Genomic DNA, 14,575 nt, shown 5'->3' on the forward strand with positions numbered 1-14,575 from the left:
TTATGTATCTGACCCATTCATATTGGCTGACTCACTGCGCCAAGTGCATGACAAATGAAACTTACTGATTGTTGTCAATGTGTTGCATCCCACAGGAAGGAAGAAAGCCAAGTTGTTATTTTTTCCCCTAAGTTATGCTCCTGGACAGGGATATAGCACAAAACTCTTGGCCCTATACATAAGCATTTTCTGTGGGCCCCTTCCTCTCAAATACAAACTTTTCACTCCAGGCTTCCAGGGCCCCTCCACCCAGTGGGCCCTGGGTAATCATTACCTCCTGAACAGTACTACGCCTATGCTCCTGCAGGTAAATTCAAATTTCAAGTCATTAACTGTCAAGTTCAAGTCAAGTTATAAAGTTTTTATTTTGATCAAGTTATGAAAACTGTAACTTTATTCAAGTCCACACCGCTAAAGCAAGTAGTTAAAGATAGCACCTACAGTTTGATGTATTTGATGGCACTAAATTGGTCTTGTGTGCCTTGCAATGTACTTGCACCCTTTTACCACTTGGCTTTCACACTGCATCAGATGCTGCCATGACTCTAAACCTGATAAGTTAATTAGAAAGTGCGATTCTAATTTGTCCCTAATGTGTGCTTGGTGTGTGTGTGTGTGTGCGCGCACCCTGCCCAAGGTTTGTTTCCTGCCTTGCGCCCTGTGTTGGCTGGGATTGGCTCTAGCAGACCCCCGTGGCCCTGTAGTTAGCATATAGCGGGTTGGATAATGGATGCATGGATGGAAAGTAAAAATAAAACCATGCCTCATTCCAGTATGCCTGTCTTCACTCTACACAGATACAACAGACACATTGAAGTAGGGACAAATGTTTTTAGAGATGCTATATATGAAATGGGCATAATCTTGGGCTTTCTCTTATGTAATTAGTGATTATGAATACAATGGTATTTTTGATCCTTTACTAGGAATCTAGCACTCTATGGACCTCTATCAGTTGGTGAAAATGACAGATCCTATTACAATCGAGAATATTTAGACTTTAAATATTGTTTGTTATGTACTTCTAACTAATGAAGGAAATCATTACGTTTCTTATGTGCACACAATTGGGGCAGCTAACGCTAATTCGTTCTTTGTATATTATATAAGTGATTCTAAACAAACAAACAAACAAACAAAAAAAGTAAAGAATAACGACCCAATATAAAAATGGGAAGAGCTACGTAAGAATATTACAGTATTTACTTTGAAAATACGTATGAGAAAAACATCCTCGGTCATTATTTCAAATTCATCGGTGTTCCGTATTGGGAAAAGGCCGTCGCGCTCGTATCCCTGTTATAACCAGTAGATGGCGGTGGCGGCGGAGTAGAGACCTTGTCAAAACTGGCGTGTTGTGCTCCCTCTTTTCCACGAGCGTCTCTTTGAAACATGTCCTGTTACTTGACACATTTGTATTCAGTAGCAATGTAGTAGCACTTGTTCGACTTCTTTAATCTGCATTGTAAGTGGCCGAAGTTGCAGAGATTGCATTAGAAGACTTTTTTGTCCGCTGACAGCAAGGGGGTGACTTCTGAAACCAAACAACACGCGTCTTGTTTGAAATCCCGTTCTTCGCTCGATTGGTTAGGCTTGTCGAGACAGGCGGGAACCCCTGAACCGGGCAGAGGAAGACTCGAAGCTTATGAAAGTGAAGTTGGCGGCGTGACTGACTGGAGAAGGTTCACACCATGGAGGGGTAAGAAACCAAACCTTTATTCCTGTGTGCACGTGGAGTGCAAAAGTTGTGCTAAATGGGAAGGCCCGACTTAAATGGAGCAGTCGGTTAAGTCAGGCCACATTTCACTCTGACTTGTTAGCCCAGTAAGCCTGAAGTAGCTGTTTGTTATTATGCACCAGACTACAATTGTCGCATTGAGCTTTTATTATTATTGTTATTGTTATTATTTAAATTTACAGAGACCGCTTCTCCCCTCACAGAACCCAGTAGTTTATAATCGGACGGTACACGCCGAAACAGTTAGGATGGTGTCATTTTTGGTGTTTAGCTGTTTCTTCTGTGTCTCACACCGGGAATTACACGACAAAGTGTAGATTGTGACTGCAAGATTTTGTTCTGTCCAGTTGCACACGCAGATTACCAATTTCAGTTTTAACTTTTGGGTTGTACTCCAATACATTTCCGTATGTTTAGTGTGGTGGAAAGAGTATTCCTTTGACTGGCATCCAGTCTGGGTGGTTACTACGCCCTGCTCTATGCTCAAAGCTCTGTCTACGGCTTTCTGCAACTTGAAAATGGATGGATGTTTCTTAGATTAATAACAGTTTGCCGTTTTACGTGGCACTTAAAAAGGAATTTTGGTAATTATGAGTCAGTTTCTTTAATTCAAATACATATACATTATGTAAAATTTTGATTTTTTTTTCTTTTTTTTAAGCCATCCTTGGAAAAGGTCCAGAATCTACTAAGACATATTGTTCATTGTCCCTTTTTGCATCCCACAACCCAGCTAGCTAATTTATGTGTGTTCTCATAATTCCCCTTACATAGGACATCCCTTCAGAGTTGACCTCTAGTTTTTTTTTCCTTCATTTGTAACAGAATATGATCAGATGTAATTTTTTTTAGCATGTTATACACATGCCACAGATAATTTGATGAACCGTGGGGGTAATTCAGAATTTCTGTGCTTTTCTGTGACATGCACAACCTGCTCTCCTTTCTATGTTATGAAAAGGCTTCCTAATTGTATAGTGGATAATATCATATTCTGCGTTTTCTTTAATTCCTGCCCTTTCAAATCAGTCATGTTCCCTTTCATCACTGTGATTAGATTTAATGAAGTGTAAAGGTCTTACTCATTTCTGGGATGGTTGGTACTGCAACAAACTAAAATATGGACATGATGATGCGGGTTTCAGTTTCGGTGTAATGCCTAAAATTGGGTTGAATTTAATTGCAATGTGTACTGACATTGTGGTCAGCAACACAGGAGCGCCGCAGGGGACTGTACTTTCTCCGGTCCTGTTCAGCCTAAATACCTCGGACTTCCAATACAACTCGGAGTCCAGCCACGTGCAAAAAATTGCAGACGACACTGCTATCGTGGGCTACATCATGAGTGGGCAGGAGGAGTATAAGAACCTAATCAAGGACTTTGTTAAATGGTGCGACTCAAACCACCTACAACTGAACACCAGCAAAACCAAGGAGCTGGTGGTGGATTTTAGTAGACCCAGGTCCCTCATGGACTCCGTGATCATCAGAGGTGATTGTGTGCTGAGGGTGCAGACCTATAAATACCTGGGAGTGCAGCTGGGTGATAAATTGGACTGGACTGCCAATACTGATGCTCTGTGTAAGAAAGGACAAAGCCGACTATACTTCCTTAGAAGGCTGGCATCCTTCAACATCTGCAGTAAGATGCTGCAGATGGTCTATCAGACAGTTGTGGCGAGCGCCCTCTTCTATGTGGTGGTGTAATGGGGAGGCAGCATTAAGAATAGGGATGCCTCACGCCTGGACAAACTGGTGAGGAAGGCAGGCTCTATTGTATACAAGGAGCTGGACAGTTTGATATCCGTGGCAGAGCGACATGCACTGAGCAGGCTCCTGTCAATAATGGAAAATCCACTGCATAGGATCATCTCCAGACAGAGGAGCAGCTTCAGCGACAGACTGCTGTCGCTGTCCTGCTCCACTGACAGACTGAGGAGATCGTTCCTCCCCCACACTATGTGACTCTTCAATTCCACCCGTGGTTAGGGGTAAACGTTAATATTATACAAAATTATTGTCTGTTTGTTATACTTTCATTGTTATCACTCTTTAATTTAATATTGTTCTTTATCAGTATGCTGCTGCTGGAGTATGTGAATTTCTCCTTGCGATTAATAAAATATCTATCTACTCTAAAAGAGGGTATAATTTTTACCTATATATCAGAGAAGTATTGTTTAATTAGTTGACCCATTACTGCTTTTTTTCCTCCCCAAAGTCAAATACTCATTACAAGAGGAGATTTTCTGCTGTTGTTCACTCTCTTGAATGAATGATTTAATTCATTCATTCATTCATTCTCCATTTCTATTTATTTAAATAAACTGTTTTCCAGTCTAACAAGTATAGCTGGGGAAATATTCCCTGAAATAGTCTTTTGACTGTTTTGTTTTTTTTTTAATTTTGTTTTTGTAGTTACAATGAACTGCTTTCTCCAGTCATACGTGATGCAGAGGTTTCCAAAACAGCTCGGAGAAAGAGTGCACAAAAGAAAGTTTCAAGTATCCTTTCAGTTTGCAACTAAAGTAGTTATAATCAGCTGACCCAAGCTACTGTTATTTTTACAGTACACTTTTATTAGTGTTCTCTCTTCTCCTTTTCCATTGATTTGATGCTTACATACTTCGGGAAGTATGTGTTCTGGTTGAAGGAAGAGTAATGTTTCTTTTTGTACTGTTTAAACTTACTTCCCCTTTGTTCTCTGGTGGAATTCTTCAGCTTGATCCTAGGCTATCATCTGTCAGCTAATTGCTTTTTTATTTTGATAGTTTATGGTATAATGATACAAATAATTGCAGGCCTAAGCTTCTTTTCTTTTACCTTCAGTTTCTTTCTCTGTTGATTGTTACCTCATTTTGTTTTCTACTGCTCATGTATTGTGTTAATTCTGGTATTTATTAGCTAGCTTTTGAAAAAGCATGAACTGACTAAAGAAGAATGTAATGTTTTATATTAAATGATCAATCCAACTAATTTTTATGACATATCTTTCAGTAGTGTAACTGACATGGAAAGCTGATCTTTAAGGTCTGAAAATTCATTGAAGAAAAACAAGGACAATTTAAAGAGTGTGGTGCATGTCACTTGGTCAAGATCATTGGAGGCAGTTGAAGTGGGATGATAAAGATATATTAATTTAAGGTGTAGTCTGTATTCTATAGTTATTGAGGGCATCCTTTGTTCATCTTAAGCATTTGAGTGTGGTGGTAAAACAAGTGGAAGGTTACTGCAAATATTAACAATTAAGCTATTTTGTAGACAGTTTAATAGTTCTGATATTTTGGCATATTCAGTATATATAGAGGCACAGACTTGACACATTGCTTACAGAACATGCGCTGTATCGAAGGGGAATATCATAAAGCATCTGTTCTTTCTGGTATACCCAGATAGCTTGCTCTTCAGACGATTTTGTGTGACTTTGTATGATACGTATCATTACCATGTGTCACGCACCTGTGGTAAATTGTATTTAATATTTTTGTACATTTGGCTTCCTAACAATTTAATTGGCTCAATGAAGTTCAGACAGAAGGCAAATTTATCATAAGTTGTGATCACAGTGACTCACAACAGTTGCATTTAATTCTATATCCTGATCCACAAACACCCAAACAAACTTGATCGATTTTGATATCATTCATTCACATTTACTACAGTACTTCTCACCTGTAAAGGGAATACTTAATGCGATATTATATGTTCTGGTTCTGTGTTTTCCTTTTCAGTTTCTCTTTGCACTTATGTGTACTGGTGTTGTCTATGAAACACCCAGTAGTAGATAAAAATAAAACATACTAATATACATTAAACCTTGAATGGTAGTTCAGTTATATTCAGCAGACCTTTTCCTGAAACTTTCAGAGAGTGTATGTCGATCTTCCATCTTCATTTGCCTTTGCTGTGAGAATGTTCTTCAGATAGCTTTTTCCCTTCTACATTATTAAAGTTATCATGTGTGCTCTAACATCTTGTGATATGTTAATCCAGCAGACGATTTAACATTAAAATACTTGTGTAATTTGGGAACAGGATTGAGTTTCTTTGTGTTTCTTGACTCTGTTTCCAGTTCTGTCGTCTCGTGGCGACAGCCCAGAATTCAGTGCCACCCCTACTCGCACTCCGGTATCGGGACGACCTTTAGGATCTCTATTGAAGCAAAACTGTAAGTTCTCCTTGAATACAATTGTTAGTCACATGTTTGTATTGTCTATAGTGAGTAACCATAGAGATTCTTTTTTTTTTTTTGGTCTGTGGAGCCTTTCAGTGATCTGCTATTTATAAGTAAATATTTATAGAAATAGCATGATTTGCTGTATTTATGATATACTGTTTCTTCCTGATGAACCACTAAAGGAAGATTCACAATAGGAAGATTGATGCTATTCTTATATCATACTTGTTACAAGATACTTCTGTACATAAACCATACAGATGGGAGTATGGTTTATCTGTAAGATTTAGCATTGCTACACTGAACCTATTTGACAAAGAAGTGATAATACTGTATAATCTACATATGTTTTTTTAAGGTCAGTTCACTAATATTCAAGAAACCCTTCCTTGTACATACCAGAGTGTATGACCCTGATTTGTATTAGGAGGCTTGGAGATTATTATGCTATTTATATTTTATTAAACACTTCCTAATGTTTGCATGTATTGTTTTTCCATAGGAAACAGTGGGTGCAAGAAAAAAGTGACACTAGTACATTAGAGGTCAATAGAACTATATTAGCAAATTATTTTTTTCCTTCAACCTTAGTCCCTTGACACATGGAGCAATTCAGTATGTGTGCACTGGTATATATGTTATGGTTTTTCATTTTAATGTTTTTCTCCATAGTTACCCCTCGGAGCTCTTTGAAATATCCAGATGTATCGGCTATTTTGCCATCAGCAGGGAAGTCTCCAAGACATTTCCAGAAGCCAGGTTATATATCCAGTATGTCTATGGTAAGTGGCACACCCTTCAAAGAATTTATCTGTCCTGTCAGTTGGAAACAAAATAGCTTCCAACAAACCTATGGAGGAACAAGTTGATAATTGGTTTTAGGGGAGGTGAGTGTTGTTTAATTTGTCCAGGAGCCTTAATCATTTGTAGCAAGAGTGAAATGGAGAAAGCCTGCTGTGAAAAGAAGATGCTCTCCTAGTCGGAAGCCCAGTTGGTATCTAGAGAGAAGAAAGTTCTCTTTTATCTGGAATTGCTACGTTGGTTGTACAATATTTGGGAGTGTTTTTGCATTTTTCCAGTGATAGTGTTATGTATCATTGTGAAAGAGGATATAAAGAAAAAGCAGCTTACAGTGAAAAAAGTTTTATCAGATATATGAAACTGTAAAGCAAATCTGAGTTTCTCTGAAATATTGTGTCAGATTACTCTGTTGTGAAAATAATTTCATGAACTTAAGGTAAATTGCAGCCTCTTTTAAAGAGGTTTTAAAGTACTTGTATGTTTTTAGCTAAATGACAGATTAAATATCTGTTTAAAGTTATTCCTTAAGCACAACAGCTAGGCTTAGATTGAGATTAATATGTAGCCTATTAGATTCATGCCTGTCTAATAAGTCATGAGCTGTAATGTTTTACAGAATTATTTAGAGCAGTATTTTTTCTCTTGAAAAACTTTATTCTGAAAGGTATATCTGAAAATCAAAATTACTCTTTCTAGTTTTGTACAATATTAACAAGCCACTTATTACATGTGGGCTCCAAAGCTTTTCTTTTCAAAGGTTACAAAAATGTAATGGCAGTCAAATCACATTTTTACAGATAAATGGAGTTTTGCTTCTCTGTTGTGAGAAAAAAGATAAACTAGGCTAAAAATAGGAGAGGGAAGAAATTGCAAAAAAAAAAAACGTGAAAACGTTTGTTTTCAATATCACTGAATCCAGATGTTTTTCATTTGTTTGCCTGTTATGATCATGGAAAGCTTTTTGTTATGAGCAGTTCAATAAAACATTTTTCTTTTTATTTTATAGACTTATCCCAGCTTTTTTTATCCAAATATGAATATATTCTGTGTTGTGTTCATATGCTGTGTGAATTTCTGGTTGGCTCTCGATTTGTTTTTCTGTCCATACGGAAAGCAGTTAAAGATATGTACTTTGTTCTATGAGGTGAAAAAAAGGTTTCAAGTATGCATTGCATTACTTGATTAAACTTTATTAATCTTATGGGGAGATACCATTTGACCACATGCCATTTCTGGACAACCTGTGTTTTTAATTTTCTTATTCTTAGTGAGGCATAAGCTCAGTACTACATCACAAGGGGGTCTGAATTATCTCACTGGTAGTCTCAGTAGGAATCTTACTTCATGTCTAATAACACACAAACATGGTATTAATTCAAATCAAAATATCAGCCTTTGTTTTTTCCTCCTTATTTTTGTTATTCATACAGGTAATAGGTTGTTTGTTTATTTCTTTTAAAACTGCTTTTAATTTGTCTCTCTCTTTAAAATTATTTGAATAGTTTGGCAAAATTAGTTTAGCCTACACCAACAGTGTGTGACAAATATCTTGAATGGTAATCCTCCTGTTATGCGTAGTGTTTGCTTTAATTGTAAGTTGATTTTTATAAGAATTATAAATTCTTATTATGAGTTATAAATTGTCTTTTTTTATTACTGTGTTTATTTTACCTATTTTGTTTTCTTGGTATTGGAAATGCTCAGGTTTTGATATTTTTTTAGAAGAGGAAATGAATGTATATGCAGTATTGTAGTGCAGTGGTTAGTATGCAGTGTTGTGGGTTTAAATCCCTGGCCCTTTCATTATCTTCAACTTATACATGTTAATTAGTTTAAAGGGTTGGTGTAATTTGTGCATAAATGAGGAATGAACCTGGTGTTCTCTCTAGGATTGCTTCTGGCCTTGCACCTCATGCTGCCATCGTATGCTCCAGCCCACTGTGACCCAGAGAAAATGGTTTTGCCTTTTTTTTTTCTTGTGTATGAACAGAATAAATATGAAGGCCTTCATATCCCTGATATCATGAAGAATTTGTGTCCTGCATATGTCTGTGTGGTCACAGCATAAAAACATTGTGTAGTACCCCTTTAGGAAACTGAAGATGTGAGACTGGTCTCTTAATCTTGGTGTTAAAAGTATACTTAAAGTATTTATGATGATTTTTTCCAATGTTATTTATAGTCAAATCCTTTCCTGACTTTTATTTTCGGCTGCAGAATCTGGATGAAAGTGATTGGAACTACAGTTTTTCTTACTTGCCTCAGCCAGCAGTCATACCTGAGGGCAGTTTCACAGAGGATGTAACACTGAGTGCAGTCATGCTGAAGGAGGAGGATCCAGGAGAAGCTGGTAAGTATTCAAAACTAGGTTAATACAAAATTTAATCTTTAATATTTGTGTTATTTTTACCAAACATTCTTCTATGTACTTAAAAACAAATTTTTACATCCACTTTAAATGCAAGATAGAAATTTGCAGCAGCTGACCCATTTTGGTGTAATTTGTAGCATGCATTATCCTATAAAAGGAGCCCAGCTTCATTTCTACACAGGGGTGTAATTTCTCACAATGTTAAATATTCTCTTTTTTCACTGGTATAGTTTTAAGCCATAAATGAATGCAAAAGTGCATATGAGGAAAGCTGAACATTTTTTCCACTTTTGTTTTTATTTTGTTTGTGTTTTAGATTATAATGCATGACTAATCAGTCTTATTCTGTCGCACTTCAACTATGCCACTCTTACTTTGTAGCTTCAGTTAGCATGTTCGCAAGTTTTCTGCAGTCCTATCTGAAGCATTCCTCAAGTACAATATTTGATCTTCTGGGGAAGTATGAAACTGTTTGTGAGGAACAGGTATGACAATTTAAGGTTATCGAATGGGCATGCATTTTTGCTAGATTTTTAAGGAATTTTAGTGAAAAACTGTTTTTTTTAACTATTCTTATTCATGTAGTTTACTTGTGTGAGGAATTAGTATTTGGACAATATAGTTTTTTTTCTTTCTAACTATACAGTGTTTTATACTATATGGGTATGATATAATGCACAGCTATGCTTTTAGCATTATGGGGGAGAAACTGGTTTATTTCTGGAGGTTCACTGATTTATCAATGGAAGATGCTGATTACTAAATGTAGAACTGTGCTCCCTCGAGTTAAGCATGTGAAGAAATTAATTGTTTTCCATGATTTTTTAATTAATTTTTTTAGTAGCTGATCATTTTTTTTAGTTCTGATTTAAAAATTAACAATTATCATAGTTCCATAATTTTGCAAAGAAGTTGGAAACAACAATTTGCAGATGATGCTGTTTATTAAATCTTTTTTTTTTTTTAATTTTATTAATGTATCAATTTTCTAAACCCATTTTTTTGCTTTACTGAATTATGGTAAACCACAGCCTGTCCTGGCTTCAGAAGACAAACTGATTTAATAAACAGGAAAAATATGTAAATTATATAAATCTAATAAATATAAATACATTTTATGAATATAATACAAAGTTGACTATTTCATTTATCAACAAAAACACAATTTCCCATTTAGTTAAAAAGGTGAAATTTAGCAGGATAGTCTATCTAGGTCAGTACATACCCATTAAGTAGAGAGATTTTATATATTGATATATAGGAGTTAAACCTATATAATAAAAAAAAAAAGTAATCTAAATACATCAAATGATTGAAATTTGATATTGTAGAAAAATGAAAATTACCAGAGATTTTTGTAACTTGTCGATTATTAATATAATGCTAACTTACATACTCAGTATTGCACTGAGATCATGCTATATGCAAATCAAGGGGCCAGCAGAAGTGATTAATGGGCCATGCAAACAGCACCAGAAACAAATAGAGTGGATGGACAACTGAAGATGTGGTGGTGTCATCCCGGACAGGAAAAATCAAAAACGTGGTCAAATTGTGAATTAGGAAAAAAAAATTTAGAAAAGCTCAAGGAAGATGCAAATCTCATTAGTTAGCTAGCACTGTGCTTTGCTCTTGACTACCAGCTCTCAACTTGGATATCTGTTCCACTCTGACCTGTAGACCCCTCAGATTCCCCCTCTCCTCATATAAAAAGATTTTTTTTTGCTAAGCCACATACATCAGCATTCCCCACCACCCAAAAGGCAAACTTATTGAAACAGCTGATCAGTTAGAGTCTGGACTAAAATTAAATGTTAATCCATGTTGTATTAAGCTGTTTTAAATTCCTTAGGGTCAGTGATTATGACCATGATAAATCCTTTAGTAGCTAGTGGACAGCAATGTATATTATATAACCATATTAGGAAGAAGCAAAGATACCATACATTTTCTTTCACTGTGATTTACATATGAAGTTGTATTACTGATCTTGTTGTACATTTTATTAGAACATAAATTGTTTAGTCTCTTAGATTAATTTAAACTATTTATATGTAAAATGCTGCTTTCGTATTGTTTTAATCTGTAGGTTAATATGCTGAAGAAAATAGTGACCCGAACAACTCCTGGTCATCAAAAATTTTCAAAAACGGCCAGTTTGCTGTGGTTACTACAGCATGAGACAGTAACATGGCGTTTGTTGGCCTCCTTGTACAGGTTTGCTGCACTTTTTCTTTTCTTTTTGTAGCATTAGTTCTCGTTTAGGGGTTTAATCTTCTTTCAGTCGCAACCTAAATATTTAATTTGATTCACTGTGATATTTATATGTATGATTAATTAAAGGATAGTTCAGATGCAGTACCAGTACTGGACCTGGGTAAACCTGTGTCCACCTACTTTGCTCATTTACCTATCTTATTTCGTAGCTTAGCTTTTTAAAAAATTTTTTTTTTTTTTATATATATTAAAGTGGCTTTCTGTATATTGCTTAGATGCATTTTACTTTACGTCTCATTTGAAAAAATAAACCAATATACCAAAATCACCAGTGTTAAAATTACTCTTATGGTTGTAAACGAACCTTTTAAAATTTATATGGAAAGTCTATATATTGTGGACTCAAGAGGGCACACATCTCTCCAAACACCCGACACAACAGAGAGAGGCACAAGTCCCACCGCAGCAGAGGCTTTATTTCAGTGGATTAGCACTTTAGTACAGTACCAGACACCATTCAACACAGTCCTTTTCTCTCTCTTTACTTTCTCTTTGTTTCTTCCACCTCCTCCGCTTCCTCCCGAGTCTGGCTTCTGGAGTAGTGGCGACTTGCCCCTTTTTTTTAGAGGGCATCCTGAAGTGCTCCAGGTGCTTGATGACCTTCTGCTGACAGCACTTCTGGGTATGGCAGAAGTGCTGCACCGAAGGGCTCGGCAATTGTCCAGGCGCCCTGACGATGGTGGTGGGCCCCAGCAGCGTTGGGCTTCCATGCTCCAAACCCATGACTCTGCTGCAAGCTAATGGGGCTGCCCTCTAAGCGTTCCAGGGAAGGTTACCTTGAATATGCTTTTTCCCCTGGTCCTTCCATTGTAGGGGTGTCCCGGCCAGGCAAGGGTCCTGGCCATCTGCCACAATATGTATGGCGATTTTACTGTGTATGTCTTCCTAACAGGTTTTAGAAAATAAGATTGTGTTTTGCCAGACACACTCTCATTGTCCTATTGGAGAGAAATGTGAAAAATGCAGAATAAGTGCTTTAGGCTATATTCAAAATGAAACATACACAACTGCAAAGAGTCTAATGTGGCACTGAAAATTTCAGTGATGCCCTAATAGCAAATAAACCCCTCATCCCATTAAAGATATGTTTGCTAACAGTACTACATCGAGTATGCTGGAAAATCTACAACTACTCTGCCAAGGACACAGATTTCTGTGATATTCCCAAGTCACCAACTCAATCGGTACTAAAAGTTTCCAGCTTTTCTAACAGCCAGTAAAGACCACAGCCTTGTAGCTTATTGGTACAGTACATAATGGTGTGTGACTGGAATATAGTACATTTTGGTGATAACCCAAATGAGGACTGATTTGCTGAGGCTTGAAATTCACTCGTGAAGCATGTTCAAAATGCGAGTTCAGTAAAACTTACAGGGCAACAATGTCAGCACTGTCCACGCATAAGGAATGCCATTACCACTACTAGCAGCAAACAGACAGATTGTTGTTTATGTGTTGCTGATCAAAATTACAACAGGTATTATTTGATAGTTTGTACCTTGCAATAAACTGGTATCTCATACATACCATCAAAAGATGTACGTTCAGTTTACTGTAACCTTTTGTAAGCAGACTTAAATTAGTGTTAACTAAAATGCATTCAGACTAGACTGGGGAGAAAAATATCTGGTGCTAGCCTTTTAAAATAATATTTAAAAAAAAATGTACTTAACTTTAAGTAACATTAGGCCCACCCTTTTATGAAACCCTGGTGCAGCTACAAGGATAGTTTAAATGCTTATAATGTTAGGTTGCAGGTCATGAATTGATGGAGGTTGTAGACCTTGTATTGTCAAACTGCATAGTAGATGGGGAATTGGCAGGACATTAAGATGTAATTTTTTTTTTTTTTTTTGACGGAGCCTAAAAGTATGTATCTGTTTTATATACTGTATGAAGATTTTGGGGATAGGTTGTTGTGTGCTTTCATTTACTCAGTTACAAGCTTAAGAAATTTTGTTGTACTATTTATGGGATGAAGTATTGAATCGCCAGTAAATGTTTTATGGTGGTATTTAAAGGTCCATGAATATATACATTCTTGTTTTGTTATTTTTTCTCTGTAAATACACAGAGACAGAATTCATTCAGCACTTGAAGATGACATAATGGTGGATGTTGCTGTAAGTGTGTATTTTTTTTCCCCTCTCCTAGTATGAATGTAAATTTTCTTCTTCATGCTATCTTTGTTTACTCTGGAGATTAATGTGTTATGGTGTTAGCTACTGGTGTGCATTTCTGTAAAAAAGTAGAAAATTTACATTATTTTAGGCAACACTGTTCCAGCAAATTATTCTGTTGAGCGGTTTATGGTAACATATTAAATAACTGTTACTCAAGTTGCAAAGATTTCAAAGCACATGCATTCTTATTAGAGTCTATACTCTGGCACAGTTGTTCATGTAGTAAGTTTTTTTTGTTTGTTTGTTTTACTCCCTGTTGTGCATTCACCAGTTGATGCTGGTACCATTCCATGTTATTTTCCTTGTTTCAGATACCCACAGAAAGTGAAAAACTCATTATGGAAAATTTGTTTCAAAGGGATTCGGTAGTTCGGCAGAGTCAGGTAGCTTTGTTCGCTATTTATTTTTTTTCCTTGCTGTTCAGCATTTCAGCGAGTTACTGTTGTGAATTGCTACCTTATAACTTTGTACTAATGTTTTTCAGAATTATTGTAGAAATGCCACTTAGATGGTAGCATTTAGTTTTTCCAATGTGCATATTTGCCTTGTTCTGAGTTTATTGGGTTATTTGTGGTCTTTGGTTCAGCATGACCTCATGTTGGTTTTCCAGTTATACTAAAACATTCGGTATGTAAGCAATTGTGATATATCCTAATCTTAAGACACTTTATGTAATTGTGTCTCCCAGGTAAATAATAAAAATGTTTGATTTAAACAACGTATCAGGGAATATACATATTTTATCTATAAGGGAAATTCTTAAATTCCATGGTTTGGCTGTTGTGAACATCATTTTTGTATGTTTATTTACACAAAGCATTGTTTTCTGTTGGGAGAGTTGCAAGCTACTGCTTTTGAGTGATTCAAAGATGATTACATTTTTTAAATTATGATACTGTCCTGTTGTTTCTACCACAGTTGTTTAAAAATGACTTACCAAACCAATAGATTTTACTTCAATATCTAACTTGAGGGGGTGTCTACTATTTGTCAGGTTGTCATAATTTGTTTTTATAAGGCTTACTAGG

General features: G+C 36.2%; 1 protein-coding gene across 1 annotated transcript in view; it reads left to right on the top strand.

Moving 5' to 3' along the window:
- Window positions 1-1,344: 1,344 nt before the first annotated feature.
- The window catches only part of nup107 (nucleoporin 107), a 92,131-nt gene continuing 78,900 nt past the window's right edge, over window positions 1,345-14,575 (top strand). The window contains 9 exon segments of the mRNA XM_039769785.1: window positions 1,345-1,699; window positions 4,157-4,242; window positions 5,811-5,906; window positions 6,588-6,697; window positions 8,934-9,066; window positions 9,469-9,572; window positions 11,177-11,304; window positions 13,439-13,487; window positions 13,859-13,930. Coding sequence (XP_039625719.1) covers window positions 1,692-1,699; window positions 4,157-4,242; window positions 5,811-5,906; window positions 6,588-6,697; window positions 8,934-9,066; window positions 9,469-9,572; window positions 11,177-11,304; window positions 13,439-13,487; window positions 13,859-13,930 — 786 coding nt within the window. The 5' untranslated portion in view covers window positions 1,345-1,691.

The sequence above is a fragment of the Polypterus senegalus genome, chromosome 11 (assembly GCF_016835505.1).
Source record: "Polypterus senegalus isolate Bchr_013 chromosome 11, ASM1683550v1, whole genome shotgun sequence".
NCBI lineage: Eukaryota > Metazoa > Chordata > Cladistia > Polypteriformes > Polypteridae > Polypterus > Polypterus senegalus.